Here is a 22,208-nt window from a genome sequence, read left to right on the forward strand (position 1 = left end):
ACACTCTAATGTACTTGTTCTCTTCCTTTTTTACGATTATCTAGTTAGGCTATAACAACACTTTTACAGATGCACAATCGAGAGCATCCTGTCGGGCTGTATCACCGCCTGGTACGGCAACTGCTCTGCCCAAAACCGCAAGGCTCTCCAGAGGGTAGTGCGGTCTGCACAACACATCACCAGGGGCAAGGACACCTACACCACCCGATGTCACAGGATGGCCAAAAAGATCATCAAGGACAACAACCACCCGAGCCACTGCCTGTTCACCCCGCTATTATCCAGAAGGCAAGGTCAGTACAGGTGCATCAAAGCTGGGACCGAAAGACTGAAAAACAGCTTCTATCTCAAGGTCATCAGACTGTTAAAAAGCCATCACTAACATTGAGTGGCTGCTGCCAAAATACTGACTCAACTCTAGCCACTTGAATAATAAAAAATTGGATGTAATAAATGTATCACTAGTCACTTTAAACAATGCCACTTTATATAATGTTTACATACCCTACATTACTCATCTCATATGTATATACTGTACTCAATACCATCTACTCTGAGGAGGAGGAGTAGTAGGAAGGATTGGAGGAACAAAATGCAGCATGGTATGTATCATAATATAATTGAATGAGAATGAATACAGAATACAAAACAAAATGAAAACCGAAACAGTCCCGAATGGTGCAAACACTGAAACAGAAAATAATCACCCACGAAACACAGGTGGGGAAAGGCTACCTAAGTATGATTCTCAATCAGAGACAACTAACAACACCTGCCTCTGATTGAGAACCATACCAGGCCAAACACAAAAACACCACATAGAAAAAGAAACATAGACAACCCACTCAACTCACGCCCTGACCATACTAAAACAAAGACATAACAAAAGAACTAAGGTCAGAACGTGACAATACTGTACTCTATACCATCTACTGCATCTTGCCTATGCCGTTCGGCCATCGCTCATCCATATATTTATATGTACATATTCTTATTCATTCCTTTACACTTGGGTGTAAAAGGTAGTTGTTGCGAAATTGTTCGCTTACTTGTTAGATATTACTGCATGGTCGGAACTAGAAGCACAAGCATTTCACATTTGCTTTGATTTGAAAATAATGTGTTGCGATATGTAACTGCACTGTCGTTTTGATTTCGTAGTGGAAAAAACATTGTTTTTCAGTTAGGGATTTTTCTTAACGTTAAGGATCCCAATTTTGTTTACATGATTTAACGTTTAAACGTTCAGACCCCTACTCCTTGATATCAACCAATCAGCATCCAGGATCCAAACAACCAGTTTTGTAATAAACGACATATCGCCATCCCTCTCTCGCTCTAGTAATCTTGACTGAGTCTGAGAGGTCTCCTTTAACACTGGCAGCTGAAGTAGAGTACCAATCACCTTGCCTCAGGGAGACAACGCTCTTTCCTCACTCAAGCCATAACCTACTACACAGCACTGAAAAGCAGGCTACTGGTAAAACCCTTCAGATTCACCACACCCCAGACTCTTGACTCAACCGGTATTGGCGCCTATATCGATCCCATCTAATTTCTCTTCAAAGTATTGCATCGCAATCAAAAGGCAGCTGTCTACTGCCTACCTATCTCCAAAAGGCACGTACCTTCCCAGGTAGTATTTTACCAGAAAATAGCTTAACTGAAAACGGAATCCCATTTGAGACCTTATTCAAAGGCAGCATCATTTGTGGATTGAGACAGACCCACCATCATCTACTCTCCAACTCCGGTTCCTGCTGACACTCACCCCCCACGCCCATTTCAGCCTGTGGAGTGTCAGCAGCAGAAGGGCCAGTGTCTCTCCGCTCTCTCAGCATGGCTGTGGATGGCTCCTGTGACTAAAGTGTGTGGTTAACAAGCAGTACCATCACTGCAGCTCTGTCTCTGCTAACCCCCAGTAGCAGTACACAAAGGCCAGGGACACACGCAGGGCTAGCTAGCGCCTGGGTCTCCCGCCGCGATGAAACGGGACACCTACCGCCACATGGTGCCATCCGAGACCAGAATCGCAGAAATCTGGACTGACCCAAGGAGAGATGCAGGAGGAGAGAAGAGGGGGAGGGATGTGGAGAGGAGGGATGGAGGAGGCAGTGAGAAAAGGGGTGGTGATAACAGCAGAGTCCATACAGAGACGCTCTTCATCAGCCAGTGTTCAGCACTGTTGCTACTCTCCCCAGGAGTGGCTGTCCTGCAAAGATGACTGCAAGAGCACAGTGCAAAATGCTCAATGAGGTTAAGAATAATCCTAGAGTGTCAGCTAAAGATTTACAGAAATCTCTGGAACATGCTAACATCTCTGTTGATGAGTCTACGATACGTAAAACAAGAATGGTGTTAATCGGAGGACACCACAGAATAATCCACTGTTGTCCAAAAACAACCTTGCTGCACGTCTGAAGTTTGCAAAAGTGAACCTGGATGTTCCACAGGGCTACTGGCAAAAATATTCTGTGGACAGATGAAAGTACAGTTGGGTTGTTTGGAAGAAACACACAACACTATGTGTGGAGAAAAAAAATAGCACAGCGCACCAACATCAAAACATCATCCTAACTGTAAAGTATGGTGGAGGGAGCATGGTTTGGGACTGCTTTGCTACCTCAGGGCCTGGACAGCTTGCCATCATCGACAGAAAAATGAATTCCCAAGTTTATCAAGAAATTTTGCAGTAGAATGTTAGGCTATCTGTGCACCAATAGAAGGTCAAAAGAAGTTGGGTGATGCAACAGGACAATGACTCAAAACACAGAAGTAAATCAACAACAGACTGGCTTCAACAGAAGAAAATATGCCTTCTGGAGTGGCCCAGTCAGGGTCCTGACCTCAACCCGATTGAGATGCTGTGGCATGACCTTGAGAGCAGTTCACACCAGAAATTCCAAGAATATTGCTGAACTGAAACAGTTTTGTACAGAGGAATGGTCCAAAATTCCTCCTGCAAACCGTAGTCTCGCTTTTTTATGGCGGTTTTGGAGCGGTGGAATCTGAGCGGTGGAATCTTGCTAAGCGGCCTTTCAGGTTATGTTGATATAGGACTCATTTTACAGTGGATATAGATACTATAGGAGAGATGCAGGAGGAGAGGAGAGAAGAGAGGGAGGGATGTGGAGAGGAGGGATTGAGGAGGCAGTGAGAAAAGGGGTGGTGATAACAGCAGAGTCCATACAGAGACGCTCTTCATCAGCCAGTGACAGGCCAGGGACCCAAATGAGTCCCACTGTCCACTAACACTGCTCTAATTAATGATCACTGTCAGCAGGGCTAGGGAGAGGAACATACACTGCTGTACAGTAGACTATACCTAACCCAGTCTGTCAGCACAGGGCTGGAGAGAGGAACCTACACCTAGCCCAGTCCCCGTACAGATCTGGGACCAAAATAGACAACACAGTCTATCACACCCAATAAGAAGTCTCCACCAGGGAAGATGGATACAGTGAGATAAGAACTTCTACACTAGCTTTCATAAAGAGGGGGAGAAGTGTTCAGTTCAAACTGTCCAGTTGAATTCTATCAAGTAGCCTATAGGCTACTATAGAAATGGTAAGGTCACGACGCACAAGGCATTTCCTGGACATTGTAAAACTGGGTAGAGAGCTCTCACTCTGATACTCTCAAAAATGGTGTAGGACTGAAGAAATAGCCTATAGAGATTGAAAAAACTAGCTTTAGTAAGGCCTGGACATTTGATAGGATTTTTGTTGCGATTTTGTTTTTGGTCACAGCGGGGGGCCCCTGTGGATTGCAGCCAACACAAGGTTCACAGCGGGACACGCTGGACAAAGAGGCGCAGCTACAAACCCTGCTGCTGAGCCCTCTGGGAGATTGATGGACTTCAAAAACAACTTTGAACACAGTCCCATGTATTCTTCATTTCACATCCACTTAGGAAGCACCTCTCACTCTCTTCCCTCCCACTCCTCTTCCCCTCCCTCCATCTACTCTTCCTCTCTTTTCTCATCTCCTCCTCCCCTTTCTTCTCTCCTCTCCCCTTCTCATCAGCTCTGTCTCTTCTCCAGCACACCCCTCCTGGTGCGCTAGCCTTTTCATGTTTGGGCCATGCTCAGACTGGTGCTAAAATACTAATAAATTGTTCTCAGGAAGCCACTTGGGACTGTACTCTGTGAGGGCTTTTGATAAATCGTGGCATCAAGATGAATGGGGGCATTCTGGGGCTGGGTAGTGGGGTGTTCAGGGAGTGGTGTAAGGTGGTCACGGGATGGGGCTGGAGCAGTCAAGGATCTTGAAGATAGGGCTGAATGTTCCGTCTCTCAGAGGGGTACCTCCATCAGTGTTTCGCTCCAGCCCTTTCTCTAGTGTTTAAGTTTGATCTGTCAATCATCACAAACAAAGAGCTCCACATCCTGCAATGTACTGCAACATAATATGGACAGGACTCACAAATGAACAGACAGATTTGTCATCTCATGCCCCCCTCTCCCTCAGAATGCACCCCACTTTGGCAATCCCTATGTCACAAAGACCTCCAACCCTGACCCTGAGAGATCAGCAACCTTATCTCAAAATGGAGCATAGTCTCAAATCAAATGTTATTTGTCACGTGCCTCGTAAACAACAGGTTTGGACTAACAGTTAAATGCTTACTTAGGAGTCCTTCCCAATAATGCAGTCTATTCAATACATAATTTAAACATTCACAGTATAGATTGGAAAAAGTATGTGAACCCCTAGGCTGACTCCAAAAGCTAATTGGAGTCAGGAGCCAGCTAACCCGGGGTCCAATCAATGAGACGGGATTGGAGATGTTGGTTAGGGCTGCCTTGCCCTATAAAAAACTCACAAAATTTGAGTTTGCTATTCACAAGAAGCGTTGCCTGATGTGAACCATGCCTGGAACAAAAGAGATCTCAGAAGATTAAGATTAAGAATTGTTGACTTGGATAAAGCTGGAAAGGGTTACTAAAGTATCTCTAAAAGCCTTGATGTTCATCAGTCCACGGTAAGACAAATTGTCTAGAAATGGAGGAAGTTCAGCACTGTTGCTACTCTCCCCAGGAGTGGCTGTCCTGCAAAGATGACTGCAAGAGCACAGTGCAAAATGCTCAATGAGGTTAAGAATAATCCTAGAGTGTCAGCTAAAGACTTACAGAAATCTCTGGAACATGCTAACATCTCTGTTGATGAGTCTACGATGCGTAAAACAAGAATGGTGTTAATCGGAGGACACCACAGAATAATCCACTGTTGTCCAAAAACAACCTTGCTGCACGTCTGAAGTTTGCAAAAGTTAACCTGGATGTTCCACAGGGCTACTGGCAAAAATATTCTGTGGACAGATGAAAGTACAGTTGAGTTGTTTGGAAGAAACACACAACACTATGTGTGGAGAAAAAAAATAGCACAGCAACATCAAAACATCATCCTAACTGTAAAGTATGGTGGAGGGAGCATGGTTTGGGACTGCTTTGCTACCTCAGGGCCTGGACAGCTTGCCATCAGACAGAAAAATGAATTCCCAAGTTTATCAAGAAATTTTGCAGTAGAATGTTAGGCTATCTGTGCACCAATAGAAGGTCAAAAGAAGTTCGGTGATGCAACAGGACAATGACTCAAAACACAGAAGTAAATCAACAACAGACTGGCTTCAACAGAAGAAAATATGCCTTCTGGAGTGGCCCAGTCAGAGTCCTGACCTCAACCCGATTGAGATGCTGTGGCATGACCTTGAGAGCAGTTCACACCAGAAATTCCAAGAATATTGCTGAACTGAAACAGTTTTGTACAGAGGAATGGTCCAAAATTCCTCCTGCAAACCGTAGTCTCGCTTTTTTATGGCGGTTTTGGAGCGGTGGAATCTGAGCGGTGGAATCTTGCTAAGCGGCCTTTCAGGTTATGTTGATATAGGACTCATTTTACAGTGGATATAGATACTTTTGTGCCCGTTTCCTCCAGCATCTTCAGAAGGTCCTTTGGAGTTTTGCCACGTTTCGCACAAAAGTACATTCAACTCTAAGAGACAGAAGGTGTCTCCTTCCTGAGCAGCATGGCGGCTGCCTGGTCCCATGGTGTTCATACTTGCATACTATTGTTTGTACAGATGAACGTGGTACCTTCAGACGTTTGGAAATGGCTCCCAAGGATGAACCAGACTTGTGGAGGTCTATACTTTTTTCTGAGGTCTTGGCTGATTTCTTTTGATTTTCCCATGATGTCAAGCAAAGAGGCACTGAGTTTGAAGGTAGGCCTTGAAATACATCCACAGGTACACCTCCATTCGACTCAAATTATATCAATTAGCCTATCAGAAGCTTCTAAAGCCATGACATAATTTTCTGGAATTTTCCAAGCTGTTTAAAGGCACAGTCAACCTAGTGTATGTAAACTTCTGACCCACTGGAATTGTGATACAGTGAGTTATAAATGAAATAATTTGTCTGTAAACAATTGTTGAAAAATGACTTGTGTCATGCACAAAGTAGATGTCCTAACTGACATGCCGAAACTATAGTTTGTTAACAAGAAATTTGTGGAGTGGTTGAAAAACAAGTTTTAATGACTCCAACAAAAGTATATGTAAACTTCCAACTTCAACTGTACCTCTCTGCATCTTCATAACAACTTTGTCAATATGACTTAAACATGATAATAGACAATCCAGCTTCTTCAACTTGTTCAATGACACCCTTTATGTACAACTCCAGTTGAGGTTTAGGTCTTAGAGAATGTTTTCAACCAAATACAATGCTTTTGGTTTTAGATGTATTTAAGAGAGCGACAGAGAGACGAGTGGAGCGCTTCCGAGAGTGTGGGGGGGTAGTGGTGGGCTGACTGGGAGAGTGAGAAAAACCTCAGCCTTTGAACTATGTCGAGAGAGGAGGAGAGGCTGTGGAAAAGAGGAGAGAGAGATGAGACAGACTTTACGCCTGGTGATGTCAGCTGTTTGAAGGAAGGGAAGGATAGGAAGAACAGAACAGTTGCTCCACAGCCCTGTATTTATGCCAACCATGTCAGGACCACCTCGAGCCCTTTCTCTCTGAGTCTTTTGTTTCCACAGAGGAAGTGATTAAAAAGAGAAGACTTTAGACTTGTGAAAAATATGAGGATATATACACGATGGAGGAAAGAAGCCACACTTAACTGAAAACCAACCTCTCCTCTGACAGTTGTGCTTTTGTCAATTTAAACTCCCCATTCCATACAAAACCAATAGCCTTTCGCTGAGTAGAAAACACTATTCCAACTCTGACTGTTCGAAATGGCACCCTAATCCCTATGGGCCCTGGTTAAAGGTAATGTACTATACAGGAAAGTGTCCCATTTAGAACACAGCCTGTTTTTCTGCCCATCCTCCTACCCTCCCTGCAGGGGGCCCAAAGCACTGAGGGCTTCTGACCTTGGGAACAGATAACATCCCAGGGTTTTAACAAACAAGCTGAGATCATTACGCCAATTAGGCCTAGCCAAACTTACATCAGGACTTGGCTGTGGCTGTACACAGGGGATAGCCTATAGGGTCCATTGCTAATTGCGGGCTTGGGAAAAAGCAGATGGGTGTCGGTGTCACAAAGGGGGATTGGAAGCAGAGCCGGGAAGAATCATTCAACTCTGGTAGCTAACATTCCAACAGGTTGCTGTGGGTACGAATCGGGCTCAGATAGCGAGAAGGGTACAGTTATTTATCTTGTAACTCCAGCTCATAGTATTAGCCAATGAGATGGAGATGTGAGGCATGGAACCAAATAGCAGTCCTATAAAGAGAATGGTGAACAAATTAATTAAGTAATCTGAAAGTATTGTGAGTGGGGATGGACAGAAGTACAGAATGCTGAGCAGTCAGAGGCTACCATTGCCAATCCATTGTGGACTCCAGAGCAGAGGAACAGAGGGGGCAAGGGGGGCGGGGGGGGGGGACAGAGGTGGGGTGAGAAGGAAAGAGAAAGAGAGAGGGGGAGAGAGCGAGAGAATGATTTGAATTCAATCACTGTTTGAACACATCTCTTTCAATTTAAAAACTTTCCCTACATGTTTGCCCATTGAAGAAATGGTCAGTCAGAAAGTTATTTTTTCCCCTGAATGTCAAAACATTCCCGAGAAAAAGGTGCTTAGAGTTGACCCATTTTGCATACCCCACCATACCATGAGACATCCATGTTTTCATCAATTGAAAAGATAAAACGGTTGTGTTATAATTTAAAACCTTACAAAACAGGGTTGTAAACTATTTCATCATGTCTTTCTTTTTTAACATCAATTATCTAAAAATGTGTAAACTCCGATTTTGTTCATATTCTGATACGTTGTAGATTAGATCCTATTTCACATCTGAGGTTTTTGTGTTGTGTCCACCATCGGTTAAGACAGAACATGCTCTTGAATACAGGGTGGGTGTCATTTCAACCATAGAAATAGATTTCATAGAATGGACCTATCCCTTCAGATCACTGCAATTTAGCTGGTACACCATTGAAATTGGAATTTAATAGATTTTTAAAAATTCTAATTACTACCGAAGGTGGCCGCCGGTCCACCCACCATCGAATGACAACTTAAATGTTTTTCTGTTTTTCTATTACCTATGTTTCTATGATTTCTTATGGAGAATTGACAGTATAATTTAAAACAACAGATATTCCCATTCAAGTCAACATTCTATGATGTGTGGAAATCCAACCATCTTTGTGGTACGATTCGAAAGTTGAAATGTCAATGTTATTCCTATTTTCGTACATTTATGAGCTAAAACATGACACCCACAAAGTATTGAAGGGCATGATGTGTCTCAACCAATAGCAGGCACAACACATATATTATTACAACACAAAAACCATTAAATGATGTAGAATAGAGTCTAAGCTACAACAAATGTGAATATGAAGACAAATGTATGCATTTTTAGATCATTTATGTTTAAGGTAAAAAATTAAATACACTTTTTTTCAAGACATTTTGAAATAGTTTGACAATCCTATTTGTAAGCTTAAAAAATATATCTCAAATGTTTATTTTTTTCCCAGTGATGTCTAATGGTATGGTGGGGTATGTAAAATAGGTCAACTTTGAGCACCTTTATCTCTTCAATGTTTTGGCATTCAGGTCCAAACGTCACTTTCTGACCACTTCTACAATGGGCAAAAATGTATGGAAGGTTTCGTTCAAATCAAAAGGGGTGCTGTCAGAAAGTGATAGAAATCAAATGGATTTGCCCATAGGGGTAACGGACGTTCAGTCTTCACACAGGGACCAGCAGGAGGCTGGAGAAAACAGTGTCACAGAGACACCCAGCAGGTTGGTGGATGGTGTTGACACTGCAGCGGGGTGGTGAAGAGAAAGAATGCAGAGGAGGCAGCAGAGTGGATGGAAGAGTAACAAGCGGGACTACAATGGGCTACCTTTATTCACATGACCAGAGAGGGGGAACCATGTTTAGAGGCTAGCCCCTTGGCCTGAAGTCCTGAGAGCACAGGTCTAGGGATCAGGCGTAGGGGGATACAAAGTATACATCCCCCAAAACCATATAGGGGACAGAAGCTGTGTTAACATAGTCATGGATGACAAAAACACACATCACCACCACACCCCTTTCCAGATATTCTCCGGTATTATTTAGCTTCATATGAAACTGACATATCACTAAACTCAATGTCTGAGCTCATATGAGGCATTTAAAAGGGTAAACAAGCTCAAAATGTGGACCTATAGATGTGCAAAGGAAAAATTACTTCAAATGACCAACACCTTCAACAGTACAACACCATATACTGACTTTTGGTTCAAGGTAGTAGGTCTATAGACCATATTTCTGGCTTCAGGTTACATGTTTGGGTATAGAATGGATACCCTGGGAAACAACATCCATGTTTTCTAACACACGATAAGCCCATTTATATACAAACAAGACGAATCCAATACTGATGTGGTAATTCCTCCTGAAGGTAGTGTGTATGCTATCATATTCCACCCCACCACTTCCAAAAAGCACTGGGTTCTTTCTGATACCATTATCTCCATCTAGTGGATAATGGAGTAAATGACTAATCCAATCTGGAAACACCAGGGGAGAATGACTGCCCCCTCTCATTGAAGACACAGAAGTCAAATCAAATCTTCTTTCTCACATGTTTCGTAAACAACAGGTATAGACTTACTTACGGGCCTTTGCGAACTACGCAAAAAAAAATAATATAGAAATCGATTTTTTTAAATTTTATAAATGAGGAATAATGGAAAAATAATAACACAAAGAATAATTGAAAAATAATAACCCAAGGAATAAATACACAATGAGTAACAATATATTGGCTATATACACGTAGTACCAGTACCAGTCGATGTGCAGGGGTACGAGGTAATTGACAGCATCCAGTCTTCTGGGAAGGGTTTCTACTAGATGTTGGAACATTGTTGAGAGGATTTTCTTTCATTCAACCACAAGAGCATTAGTGAGGTCAGACACTGATGTTGGTCAATTAGGCATGGCTCCAATTCATCCCAAAGGTGTTCGATGGAGTTGAGGTCAGGGCTCTGTGCATGCCAGTCAAGTTCTTCCACACTGATCTCAACAAACCATTTCTGTATGGACCACGCTTTATGCATGAGGGCATTGTCATGCCGAAACAGGGAAGGGCCATCCCCAAACTGTTGCCACAAAGTTGAAAGCACAGAATCGCCGAATGTAATGCAATTGTATACAGTAGTGTTAAGATTTCCCTTCAATGGAACTAAGGGGAAAAACAGCCCCAGACCATTATTCCTTGTGACTTAAATCTACTTGAAAATCTATGGCAAGACTTGAAAATGGTTGTCTAGCAATGATCAAACACCATTCTACAGAGCTTGAAGAATTTTGAAAATAATAATAGGCAAATGTTTCACAATCCAGGTGCGGAATGCTCTTAGAGATTTACCCAGAAAGTCTCACAGCTGTAATCGCTGCCAAAGGTGCTTTTACAAAGTATTGCGCCAGGGGTGTGAATACTTGTGTAAATAAGATATTTTTGTATTTAATTGTCAATACATTTTTTACTTCATCATTATGGGTTATTGTGTACAGAAAACTACAATGTAATCCATTTGTGGTGGTCTGCTTGAAAAATGTACATATTACAGACTAGGTCAGAGTTTGAAAATGTCAGAGAAGACACTTGCCAGCTGGTCAGCACATGCTTTGAGTATGTGTCCTGATAGTCTATCTGGCCCTGCGGCCTTGGGATTGTTAACCTGTTTAAAGGGCTTACTCACATCGGCTACGGAGAGAGTGATCACACAGTCGTCTGAAACAGCTGGTGCTCTCATGCATAGTTCAGTGTTTGCTAGCCACTCGAAGCATGCATAGAAGGTATTTAGCTCATCTGGTAGGCGACCGACACTGGACAGCTTGGGCTGGGTTTCCCTTTGTAAGCAGTAATAGTTTGCAAGACATGCCACACCTGACGAGCATCAGAGGCTGTGTAGTAGGATTTGATCTTGGTCCTGCATTGACGCTTTGCCTGTTTGATGGTTCATCGGAGGGCGTAGCAGGATTTCGTATAAGTGTCCGGATTAGTGTCCCGCTCCTTGAAAGAGGCAGCTCTAGCATTTAGCTCAGTGCAGATGTTGCCTGTAATCCATGGCTTCTGGTTGGGATATGTGCATCGATACACTTAGTTATAAAGCCGGTGACTGATGTGGTAAACTCCTCAATGCCATCGGATGAATCCCAGAACATATCCTGTCTTTGCTAGAGAAACAGACCTGTAGCTTAGCATCCGCTTCATCAGACCACTTCCATATTGAGTGTGTCACTGGTACTTCCTGTTTGAATTTTTGTCTTGTAAGAAGGAATCAGGATAGAGTTATGGTCAGATTTCCCAAATCGGGAAAGGGAGATACCTAGTCAGTTGTACAACTGAATGCCTTCAACTGAAATGTGTCTTCTGCATTTAACCCAACCACTCTGAATCAGAGAGGTGCAGGGGGCTGCCATAATCGACAACCACGTCTTCGGCACCTGGGGAACAGTGGGTTAACTGCCTTGCTCAGGAGCAGAACGATAGGTACCTTGTCAGCTCGGGGATTCGATCCAGCAACCATTCAGTGGGGCGTGATCTACAGTTTTTTCACCTTTAGTTTCTGGTAGAAATTAGGTAAAATGGATTTCAGTTTTCCTGTATTAAAGTTAACGGTACACCACCTCTGGGTGAGAATTTTCTTCAAGTCAAATTTATATAGCCCTTCTTACATCAGCTGATGCCTCAAAGTGCTGTACAGAAACCCAGCCTAAACCCCCAAACAGAAAACAATGCAGGTATAGAAGCACGGTGGCTAGGAAAAACTCCCTAGAAAGGCCCATTTTCTTGTTTGCTTAAGGCCCTATACAGCTTGTTGAATGTGGTCTTAGTGCCAGCGACTGAATCTAGTTGATGATTCCTGCTTTAAGAGCTTTCATTTCCAAACCCATGCACTGTGATAATTGCAAATTATTTGGTAATGTATCAAGTGTATGTAGAGGGCAGGAGTATCGTATACAAGCTAAGACTAAATACTGCAATTGTGGTGGTGAACATGCACCCAAATTCTTTAAATGCCCTGTTAGGGTGAAGGAGACAGAGGTAGGAAGAATAATGTCTACTATCCGAAAGCCGTGAGGAGAGTGGAAGAAAGGAGTGGCGTTGAATAAATAATGGTAGTAGGAGTAGAGACACCAGTTAATATTCCTTGTCAACAGAAGGATCCTGACATGTTGCATGTTAAGAAGGTGAACTTTGTAGCGTTTGTTGCATTGGTTATCAACTGCACAGAGCAAACAGAGAGGAAATCTGAGAAAACAGGCATAGTTGTGAGTGCGGCTGAAAGTTGTTTTTTTACAACAGAGGCATTACAAGGAATCGATTAATGCTACGTCCTCACAGGCCCCTGAGTCTGACTAAAGAAGTGGGATGGTTTTTGATTGATTTCATCAAAAATAACAAACAGTAGGTTGCGGCAATTCACCAATAGATTGTAGTCTGTCAATCTGAATGCTTCAAATGTTCACCCCCTGCGATCCATCTGGGTTTCCCCTATCCATCTGTGGTGGTAGTGAATAAAATCATGTTGAAAAGACATTGCTGCTGATAGGCCAAACAATGCAGTAATTGTTACTTTGTGGCTAGGCTAAATCTGGTCTGATTAATCAGGCTGTAATACATCATTAATTGGTATATACAGCCTGACACATTTGAGTGAAAAATTGTGAAGGCCTAAATGTTCCTTGCAAGGTAGAAGGTTTAATAAAATGACATTTAAACTTACTCTACCGGTTGTCTGTGCAGTTTGTCCTTCAGCACTCAATTATTTTTTACCCTAATTTTTTTTTAAAGCTGGTAGGTATGGTTCTGTCCGCTTGATTTTCTGTTGTGTGTTTTACTGCAACGTAAACACTTGCACAATAAACAATAACCAAGTGTAACCAAACCACAGACTGAACATTGCTTACATTCAGCTGGCAGTGGCAAACCTACCAGCTCTCTAAAAAGTTGGGTAAACAATAATTTCCTGTGGATATTTTGGCTCAAATTTCAAGTGGGTGAAAGACAAACCGCACAACAATCGGTAGAGTAAGTTTAAATGTCATTTTATTCAACATTCTGGCATAAAAAGAACATATACACAATGTTGAACTCAAACATGTCAGGTTGTATAGTATGCCAATGAATTGTGTATTATAGCCTGACTAATCAGACAAGACTAAATCCTTGAGTCAGAGCTAGGTAAGCTCACAAACTGTAGCCTTCTAGTATTAGGTCCTACCTCCAATACGAGGTTCAAACTCAACCATGCTGCATGACCAACTGAGACTCGTGAAACTTCATTTATTTTAGATGACATGGGCCACCTGGGGCTCACTGCAGCCACCTATACAATAATGTAGGCTATTACTCACCGTTGTAAGTCACTTTGGATAAAAATGGCATCCCTAACATCTTCAACATCCCTGAATACAGTAATTACAGACCTTGGCCAATTAGCAGTACATGCCAGCCTTTATGATGTCAGCTAGAGAGCAATGGGCTTCAGTACTGTCAGACATATGCCTGATAATAGCCTGTTACTTCATATGACAAATATACCAATTTGTAGAAAATTGATGTATGAGTATACTGTCATAACTAAATACGGGCTGATAAGTAGGCCTAAAATCTGATTTCTAGTAATGATGTATGTGTGCACAGGAAATTGGCTAGCACTGCGCAGGCAGGGGGTTGTGTTCTATGGCTAGCTAGTTTACCTTTTTAGGATCATCGTAGAACACTCCAATACTAGACAGATTGGGTCCAATGCTGCAACTCTCAGTAAAAAGTTGTCCACACTCTTTATATGGTCCCTGTTTGAACTTGTATGCGATTGTGATGTTCTTGATTGGAGGAGAACCAGTCCGGATGTGTATTTCTGACAACAGCCCCGAGTACAGAACGTACCCTACTATTGTCACAAGACTCAACAAGAAGACGAAAATCAAACACAACATTAACCATTCTGCCATGATGTAGAGTCCTAGAATGTAGCTTTGGTTGTTGAAACCTTTTCAGCCTTTGCGATTTGCTAAAACACACTCGGGAATTTATTTATGTTGGTAGCTAACTAGCTGGCTTAAAAGCCAACTAAAGCCACAACTACTTTCACAGTTAAAACGTCCATTAACTTGATAACAACTCTCACATAACGGCATGAACAACTGGTCCGTTCAATACAGATTAATTTCCCTAAACAAGGACCAGTTGAAAACAACTTCCTGGGATGCACCATCTGTGGAAACGAAAGTGAGGTATTGTTTAATTCCATGACCATTGCTATTCAATATATCTGTAATATAAATTGTAGCTACCGACTTTTATAAACCAAATACATCTACCAATGTCATTTCAAATTCAAAACATATCTCAACGACTAAAATATCGTGTTGTAGAAAATCGTTTAATCTAGTAAACACCCCTTTATCTTTTCTTATCTTGTTCCAATCAATTATACGCTTTGCAGCGTGAGACGCCACCAGAGGTCAACAAATCCTCATAGAAGTTGTTACTGGGCAATTCCATGATAACGGAATGAAAAACGAAAAACATTGTTTGCAAAGTTATATAACCCTTATAAATATATGCACAAGGACTGCTTTTAACAACTTCCAGAGAACATTTTACAAAAACACATTTACTCGAAGAACAGATGTGTAGATGTAAAGTTTGGTGTCAGAATAACTCAAATCTCCCTCAGTTTTTATGTGAACCACTTTTTCCAAAACGTGTCTGTAGAAAGAATGGGGTGTCAGCTATGATGAAAAAATCTATTTTGGTTATTGAACTACAGTAAGTGAAATGGATTAACACCCCGTAATAGAATGATGGCAACATAATGACATCATGGGTCCCTGATCTATAGTACAGAAATGCATCATTCTGAATGTTATTCTCTTCATGGTGAAGTATCCTGAGTAGGTAAAAATATGTTATATCCTCCTTTGAATGTTTGAGTATTATTCTACACACTGGCTATTATTCTAATGAGCTTTGCCTCCAAACAATATCAAACGTGTTTTTTTTCCAGACCAGACCAAATATGTACCAATAATAGACCTACATGTTTCACAAGTTTGGACATCACAGCACAGTAGAGTAGAGTTCAGTACAGTTTAGTTCAATACAGTCAATTATACTGTACTCTACTATAGTATGCTCTACTGTACTGTACTAAACTCTACTCTACTTTACAGTACTGTACTGTACTGTGCAGTGCCTGCAGAACGTATTCAGACCACTTTACTTTTTCCACATTTTGTTACATTACAGCCTTATTCTAAGATTGATAAAATATTATTTTTTTCTCAGCAATCTACACACAATCTACACCCCATAATGACAAAGCGAAACCATTAAAAAAAAAGTTTTGCACACTTATCAAAAATAAAAAACAGAAATAACTTATTTACATTAGTATTCAGACCCTTTGCTATGAGACTCGAAATTTAACTTAGGTGCGCTCTGTTTCCATTGATGATCCATGAGAAATTTCTACAACTTGATTGGAGTCCACCTGTGGTAAATGTAATTGATTGGACATGATTTGGAAAGGCACACACCTGTCTATATACAGTTGAAGTTGGAAGTTTGCATACACCTTAGCCAAATACAATTAAACTCAGTTTTTCACAATTCCTGAAATTTAATCCTAGTAAAAATTCCCTGTCTTAGGTCAGTTAGGATCACCACTTTATTTTAAGAATGTGAAATGTCAGAATAATAGTAGAGAGAATGATTTATTTCAGCTTTCATTTCTTTCATCACATTCCCAGTGGATCAGAAGTTTGCATACGCTGAATTAGTATTTGGTAGCATTGTCTTTAAATTGTTTAATTAACTTGGGTCAAACGTTTCGGGTAGCCTTCCACAAGCTTCCCACAATAAATTGAGGGAATTTTGGCCCATTCCTCCTGACAGAGCTGGTGTAACTGAGTCATGTTTGTAGGCCTCCTTGCTCGCACACGCTTTTTCAGTTCTGCCCACATATTTTCTGTAGAATTGAAGTCAGGGCTTTGTGATGGCCACTCCAATACCTTGACTTTGTTGTCCTTAGGCCATTTTGCCACAACTTTGGGAGTATGCTTGGGGTCATTGTCAATTTGGAAGACCCATTTGCGGCCAAGCTTTAACTTCCTGACTGATGTCTTGAGATGTTGCTTCAATATATCCACATAATTTTCCTGCCTCATGATGCTCCTAACTTTTTATTCCACCATTGGGCCGTTACCCAATAAACCCCGCCAAAATCCACAGACAAACAAACAAGGAAACATACAACGCACTATTTCTAAACAACTCAACTCATTCACTTTTTTTTTTTTTTAAATAGTATTTAGTAATGGTCGCCCACCATGGCCTTTTTTTGCCTTTACCTCCCTTATCTCACCTCATTTGCTCACATCGTATATAGACTTGTTTCTACTGTTTTATTGACTGTATGTTTGTTTTATTCCATGTGTAACTCTGTGCCGTTGTTTGTGTCAAACTGCTTTGCTTTATCTTGGCCAGGTCGCAATTGTAAATGAGAACTTGTTCTCAACTTGCCTACCTGGTTAAATAAAGATGAAATTAAAAAATTACAACCCAAAATAAAAATAGATGATTAACGCTGAACCACCTCTTCAAAACTAAAATAACTAGTATTGGGTAATTGTCGCTGAATTGCCTCTACAAAATAAAAATAGATGATTGTTATCAATGAACCACCTCTTCCAAAATAAAATAACTAGTATTCAGTAAGGGTCACTCGCATTACAACCCATAGAAGAGATGAGTACTATAACCACCTATCCAAAACCAAAATAACTAGGATTTAGTAATGGTCGCCTGCATTACTACCCAAAATTAAAATTAAAATCATCAATCATTAATTTCATTCATCCTATATTGACATCATGCATTTACACAATAGCCCGTTAAGTAATTTCTCCAAACTAAAATCCGACTATGTCATGTTCAAATGGTACTGTATGTCTATATTTTATAGTAAGTGAGCTGCCACTTACTTGTTAGAGGGAAACCACTCCAGTGAATGCCAATTAATTACAGACTTAAACAGGTGTCTGCGTACCTTGTTTCATTTGGAGCTCTGGCACCATGGTGTGGAATCTCCTCCAACCGGGGTGGACACTCACTCCTGGCAAGCTCGCCAAATGTTGGGGTTCGTTCCTTGTTAATCATTGGCTCATTGGTGAAATTAGCATTTCTCAGACAGTTTCTTTATAAGAAGCAGAGATTAGAAAAGACTGGAACAATATTAAACCTTTATAATGAATATGTATATTGTCAATCTGTAGTCTAGGACCCTACAAATGTAAGGAGGGAGGGGTATTATAACCCCTTCCCTTCTATTAATACAACATAAGCATAATCAATTATTATAATACATCAAACATTTGATACAGCCCTTATCATGACCCCAAGGTGAACCTGACAGTGCCTTTTGCCAAACTCCAAGCGGGCTGTCAAATCAAATCAAATTGTATTGGTCACATACACGTGTTTAGCAGATGTTATTGTTGGTGTAGCAAAATGCTTGTTCTTCTATCTCCGACAGTGCTGTAATATCTAACAAGTAATATCTAGCAGTTTCACCAAATATACCCAAAATACACATACATCAAGTAAGGAATCGATTAAGAATATATATATGTATACGCACCTGTACTGACCTCGCCTTCTGTATGATAGAATCAAATCAAATCAAGTTTTATTTGTCACATACACATGGTTAGCAGATGTTAATGCGAGTGTAGCGAAATGCTTGTGCTTCTAGTTCTGACAATGCAGTAGTAACCAACGAGTAATCTAACCTAACAATTCAACAACTGCTACCTTATACACACAAGTGTAAGGGGATAAAGAATATGTACATAAAGATATATGAATGAGTGATGGTACAGAACGGCATAGGCAAGATGCAGTAGATGGTATTGAGTACAGTATATACATATGAGATGAGTAATGTAGGGTATGTAAACATAACAGTGGCACAATTTAAAGTGGCTAGTGATACATGTATTACATAAAGATGGCAAGGTGCAGTAGATGGTATAGAGTACAGTATATACATATGAGATGAGTAATGTAGGGAATGTAAACATTATATTAAGTGGCATTATTTAAAGTGGCTAGTGATACATGTATTACATAAAGATGGCAAGATGCAGTAGATGGTATAGAGTACAGTATATACATATGAGATGAGTAATGTAGGGAATGTAAACATTATATTAAGTGGCATTATTTAAAGTGGCTAGTGATACATGTATTACATAAAGATGGCAAGATGCAGTAGATGGTATAGAGTACAGTATATACATATGAGATGAGTAATGTAGGGAATGTAAACATTATATTAAGTGGCATTATTTAAAGTGGCTAGTGATACATTTTTTACATCCATTTCCATTATTAAAGTGGCTGGAGTTGAGTCAGTATGTTGGCAGCAGCCACTCAATGTTAGTGTTGGCAGCAGCCACTCAATGTTAGTGTTGGCAGCAGCCACTCAATGGTAGTGGTGGCTGTTTATTCTATGTCAGGTGAACAGAAGGACTTGAGTTCCTGTATGTTATCACAGTTAAACATAAATCGTTAATCATAAAACATATACCTCCACCCTTCTGCTTCCCGGAGAGATATTTGTTCCTGTCGGCATGATGTAGTGAGAACCCAACTTGCTTTACAGACTCAGACAGTATATGTCGAGAGAGCCATGTTTCCATGAAGCAGAGTATGTTACAATCCCTGGTTTCCCTCTGAAAAGCAACTCTCGCCTTGAGCTCCTACATTTTATTATCCAGAGATTGTACATTAGCGAGTAAAATACTTGGGTGTACACGCTTCCTAGGTCGGACCAGAAGACCGGCTCGAGTACCTCTGCTGCGCCGGCGTTGTTTTGGGTCAGCCTTTGGAAACGTTTGATTACTCTCGGGAGAGCAACCAAAGGATCTGCTCCAGGGAAGTTGTAATCCTGGTCATAATGCTGGAAGTTCTGGTGAGTTACCAGCGCTCTAATATCCAATAGATCTTCCCAGCTGTATGTAATGACACAAAACAATTCCTGAGCTAATAACGTAAAAAATAGTACATAAACAAACAAAATACTGCAAAGTTGCTTAAGAGTTAGTCACCATACTGCCATCTCCGTCGGCACCATCAAAAGCTAATGTGCCTTTTACTGAGGAGTGTCTTCCATCTGGCCACTCTACCATAAAGGCCTGATTTGTGGAGTGCTGCAGAGATGATTGTCCTTCTGGAAGGTTCTCCCATTTCCACAGAGGAACTCTAGAGCTCTGTCAGAGTGAACATCAGGTTCTTGATCTCCTCCCTCGATGTTTGGCCAGACGGCCAGCTCTAGGAATAGTTTTGGAGGTTCCAAACTTCTTCCATTTAAGAATGATGGAGGCCACTGTGTTTCTGGGGACCTTCAATGCAGCAGAAAAGTTTTGGTACCCTTCCCCAGATCTGTAACTCGACACAATCCTGTCTCGGAGCTCTACGGACAATTCCTTCAACCTCATGGCTTGGTTTTTGTTCTGACATGCACTGTCAACTGTGGGACCTTACAGTTGAAGTCGGAAGTGTACATACACTTAGGTTGGAGTCATTAATACTTGTTTTTCAACCACTCAACGCATTTCTTCATAAACTACTATAGGCCATTCCACCTCGCCGCACTGGCCTGGCTTCGGGGAGCATTCAACCAGGTAAGGTTGGGCAGGCTCGGTGCTCAAGAGCTCCAGTGCGCCTTCACGGTCCGGTCTGTCCGGTGCCACCTCCACGTACCAGCCCTCCGGTGGCAGCCCCCCGCACCAGGCTGTCTCTCAGTCTTCTCCCTACAGGTGCACCCGCCTGTCCCGTGCTGTCAGAGCCTTCCTCCTCTACAGCGATGCCAGAGTCTCCCGTCTGAGCCGTCAGTCAGCCAGGAGCTGCCAGAGCCGTCAGTCAGCCAGGAGCTGCCAGAGCAGTAAGTCAGCCAGGAGCTGCCAGAGCCGTCAGTCAGCCAGGAGCTGCCAGAGTTGCCTGTCACGCTGGCGATGCCAGAATCGCTCCAGTCTCCCGCCTGTCCAGGGCTGCCGGAGTCTCCCGCCTTTCCTTCGTCGTCGTTGGAGTCTCCCGCCTGTCTGGTGCTGCCAGAATCTCCCGTCCATTCGGGACCCATGGCTAGGGTCCCCAGTCGGAGGTTGGCGGCGAGGGTCGCCGCTCGTAAGAGGCCACGGGGGCGGTTGAGTAGGCGGACAAAAACCATGGTGAAGTGGGGTCCATGTCCCGCGCCAGAGCCGCCACCGCGGACAGACGCCAACCCAGACCCTCCCCTATAGGTTCAGGTTTTGCAGCCGGAGTCCGCACCTTTGGGGGGGGGTCTGACCTTAGTTCCTTTGTTTTGTCTTTGTTTTTGTATGGTCAGGGCGTGAGTTGGGGTGGGCAGTCTATGTTGGTTTTTGAGTTCGGCCTAGTATGGTTCTCAATCAGAGGCAGCTGTCAATTGTTGTCCCTGATTGAGAATCATACTTAGGTAGCCTGGGTTTCACTTTTGGGTTGTGGGTGTTTGTTTCCGTGTGAGTGTTTGGGCCACAAGGTACTGTTTCGGTTTTGTAAATTCACGTCATCGTTTATTGTTTTGATTCAGTGTCCAGTGCTTTCTTTAATTAAAATCATCATGAACACTTACCACGCTGCGCTTTGGTCCTCCTCTCTTTATCCCCGACGAAAACCGTTACAATTATCAGATGAGTAACAGCCTTTAAAAAAAACAATTATTCAGTATTATTTCCCTGATTTTGATGCACCTACCAATTACAAACACACACCATCATGACACAAGGCAATACTCAGATGCAGACAGAGGAGGCAAATGGTTGGAGTTATTTGAATAAAAGGTTGAACATATTTGTTAGTGACACTTTCCTACCATAGTACAGTATAGGAAATGTACAATCCTTAGAATACCAGTAGAATTATTACAAGGACATTTCTGTAGAAATTTTCATAAAAAGTTACTTTGTGATTCTATCACCCGAGGGCACTGGTGAATAACATCTTACTGTTCCTCTACACTGGGCACTGGTGTATAACATCTTACTGTTCCTCTACACTGGGCACTGGTGTATAACATCTTACTGTTCCTCTACACTGGGCACTGGTGAATAACATCTTACTGTTCCTCTACACTGGGCACTGGTGTATAACATCTTACTGTTCCTCTACACCGGGCACTGGTATATAACATCTTACTCTTCCTCTACACCGGGCACTGGTGTATAACATCTTACTGTTACTCTACACCCTTAAGATATAATATTATTAATTTAAGTCTAGCATGCAGTTGTCTCTGTAAGGCCTGTGTGTGAAATATATTTGAATTTAGTAGAACCATTTACTATAGCTTGGATTAAGTGAGAGTAGAATTAGGATTACAGTATCACCCACTGTTGTTGAACACACACTGAAACGAGATAGATAATCATTTATATAGACATATTCCTACCCACAACTATTATACCCACTTTAGGACAACCCTATAGAAATTGGAAAACACATTACACACAGACTATCTAAATAATAAGCCAGACCACCATGGCACAGTCAAACCAGAATGAGGAGATAGGAGCAATGAAGCCTGACACGCCTGTTGAATATATGCAAAAGAGGTTTCCTGCTGTGGAATTTACATTCATTTTTAAGAAATGG

At 41.8% G+C, this 22,208-nt stretch overlaps 1 protein-coding gene across 1 annotated transcript in view; it reads right to left on the bottom strand.

Annotated features, from left to right (window-relative positions):
* The window catches only part of LOC118373800 (testis-expressed protein 264 homolog), a 125,857-nt gene extending 111,128 nt beyond the window's left edge, over window positions 1-14,729 (bottom strand). The window contains exon 1 of the mRNA XM_052473742.1: window positions 14,231-14,729. Coding sequence (XP_052329702.1) covers window positions 14,231-14,485 — 255 coding nt within the window. The 5' untranslated portion in view covers window positions 14,486-14,729. The remainder of the gene's footprint in view (window positions 1-14,230) is intronic.
* Between the last annotated feature and the right edge of the window lie 7,479 nt (window positions 14,730-22,208).

This window comes from Oncorhynchus keta, chromosome 21 (assembly GCF_023373465.1).
Source record: "Oncorhynchus keta strain PuntledgeMale-10-30-2019 chromosome 21, Oket_V2, whole genome shotgun sequence".
Taxonomy (NCBI): domain Eukaryota; kingdom Metazoa; phylum Chordata; class Actinopteri; order Salmoniformes; family Salmonidae; genus Oncorhynchus; species Oncorhynchus keta.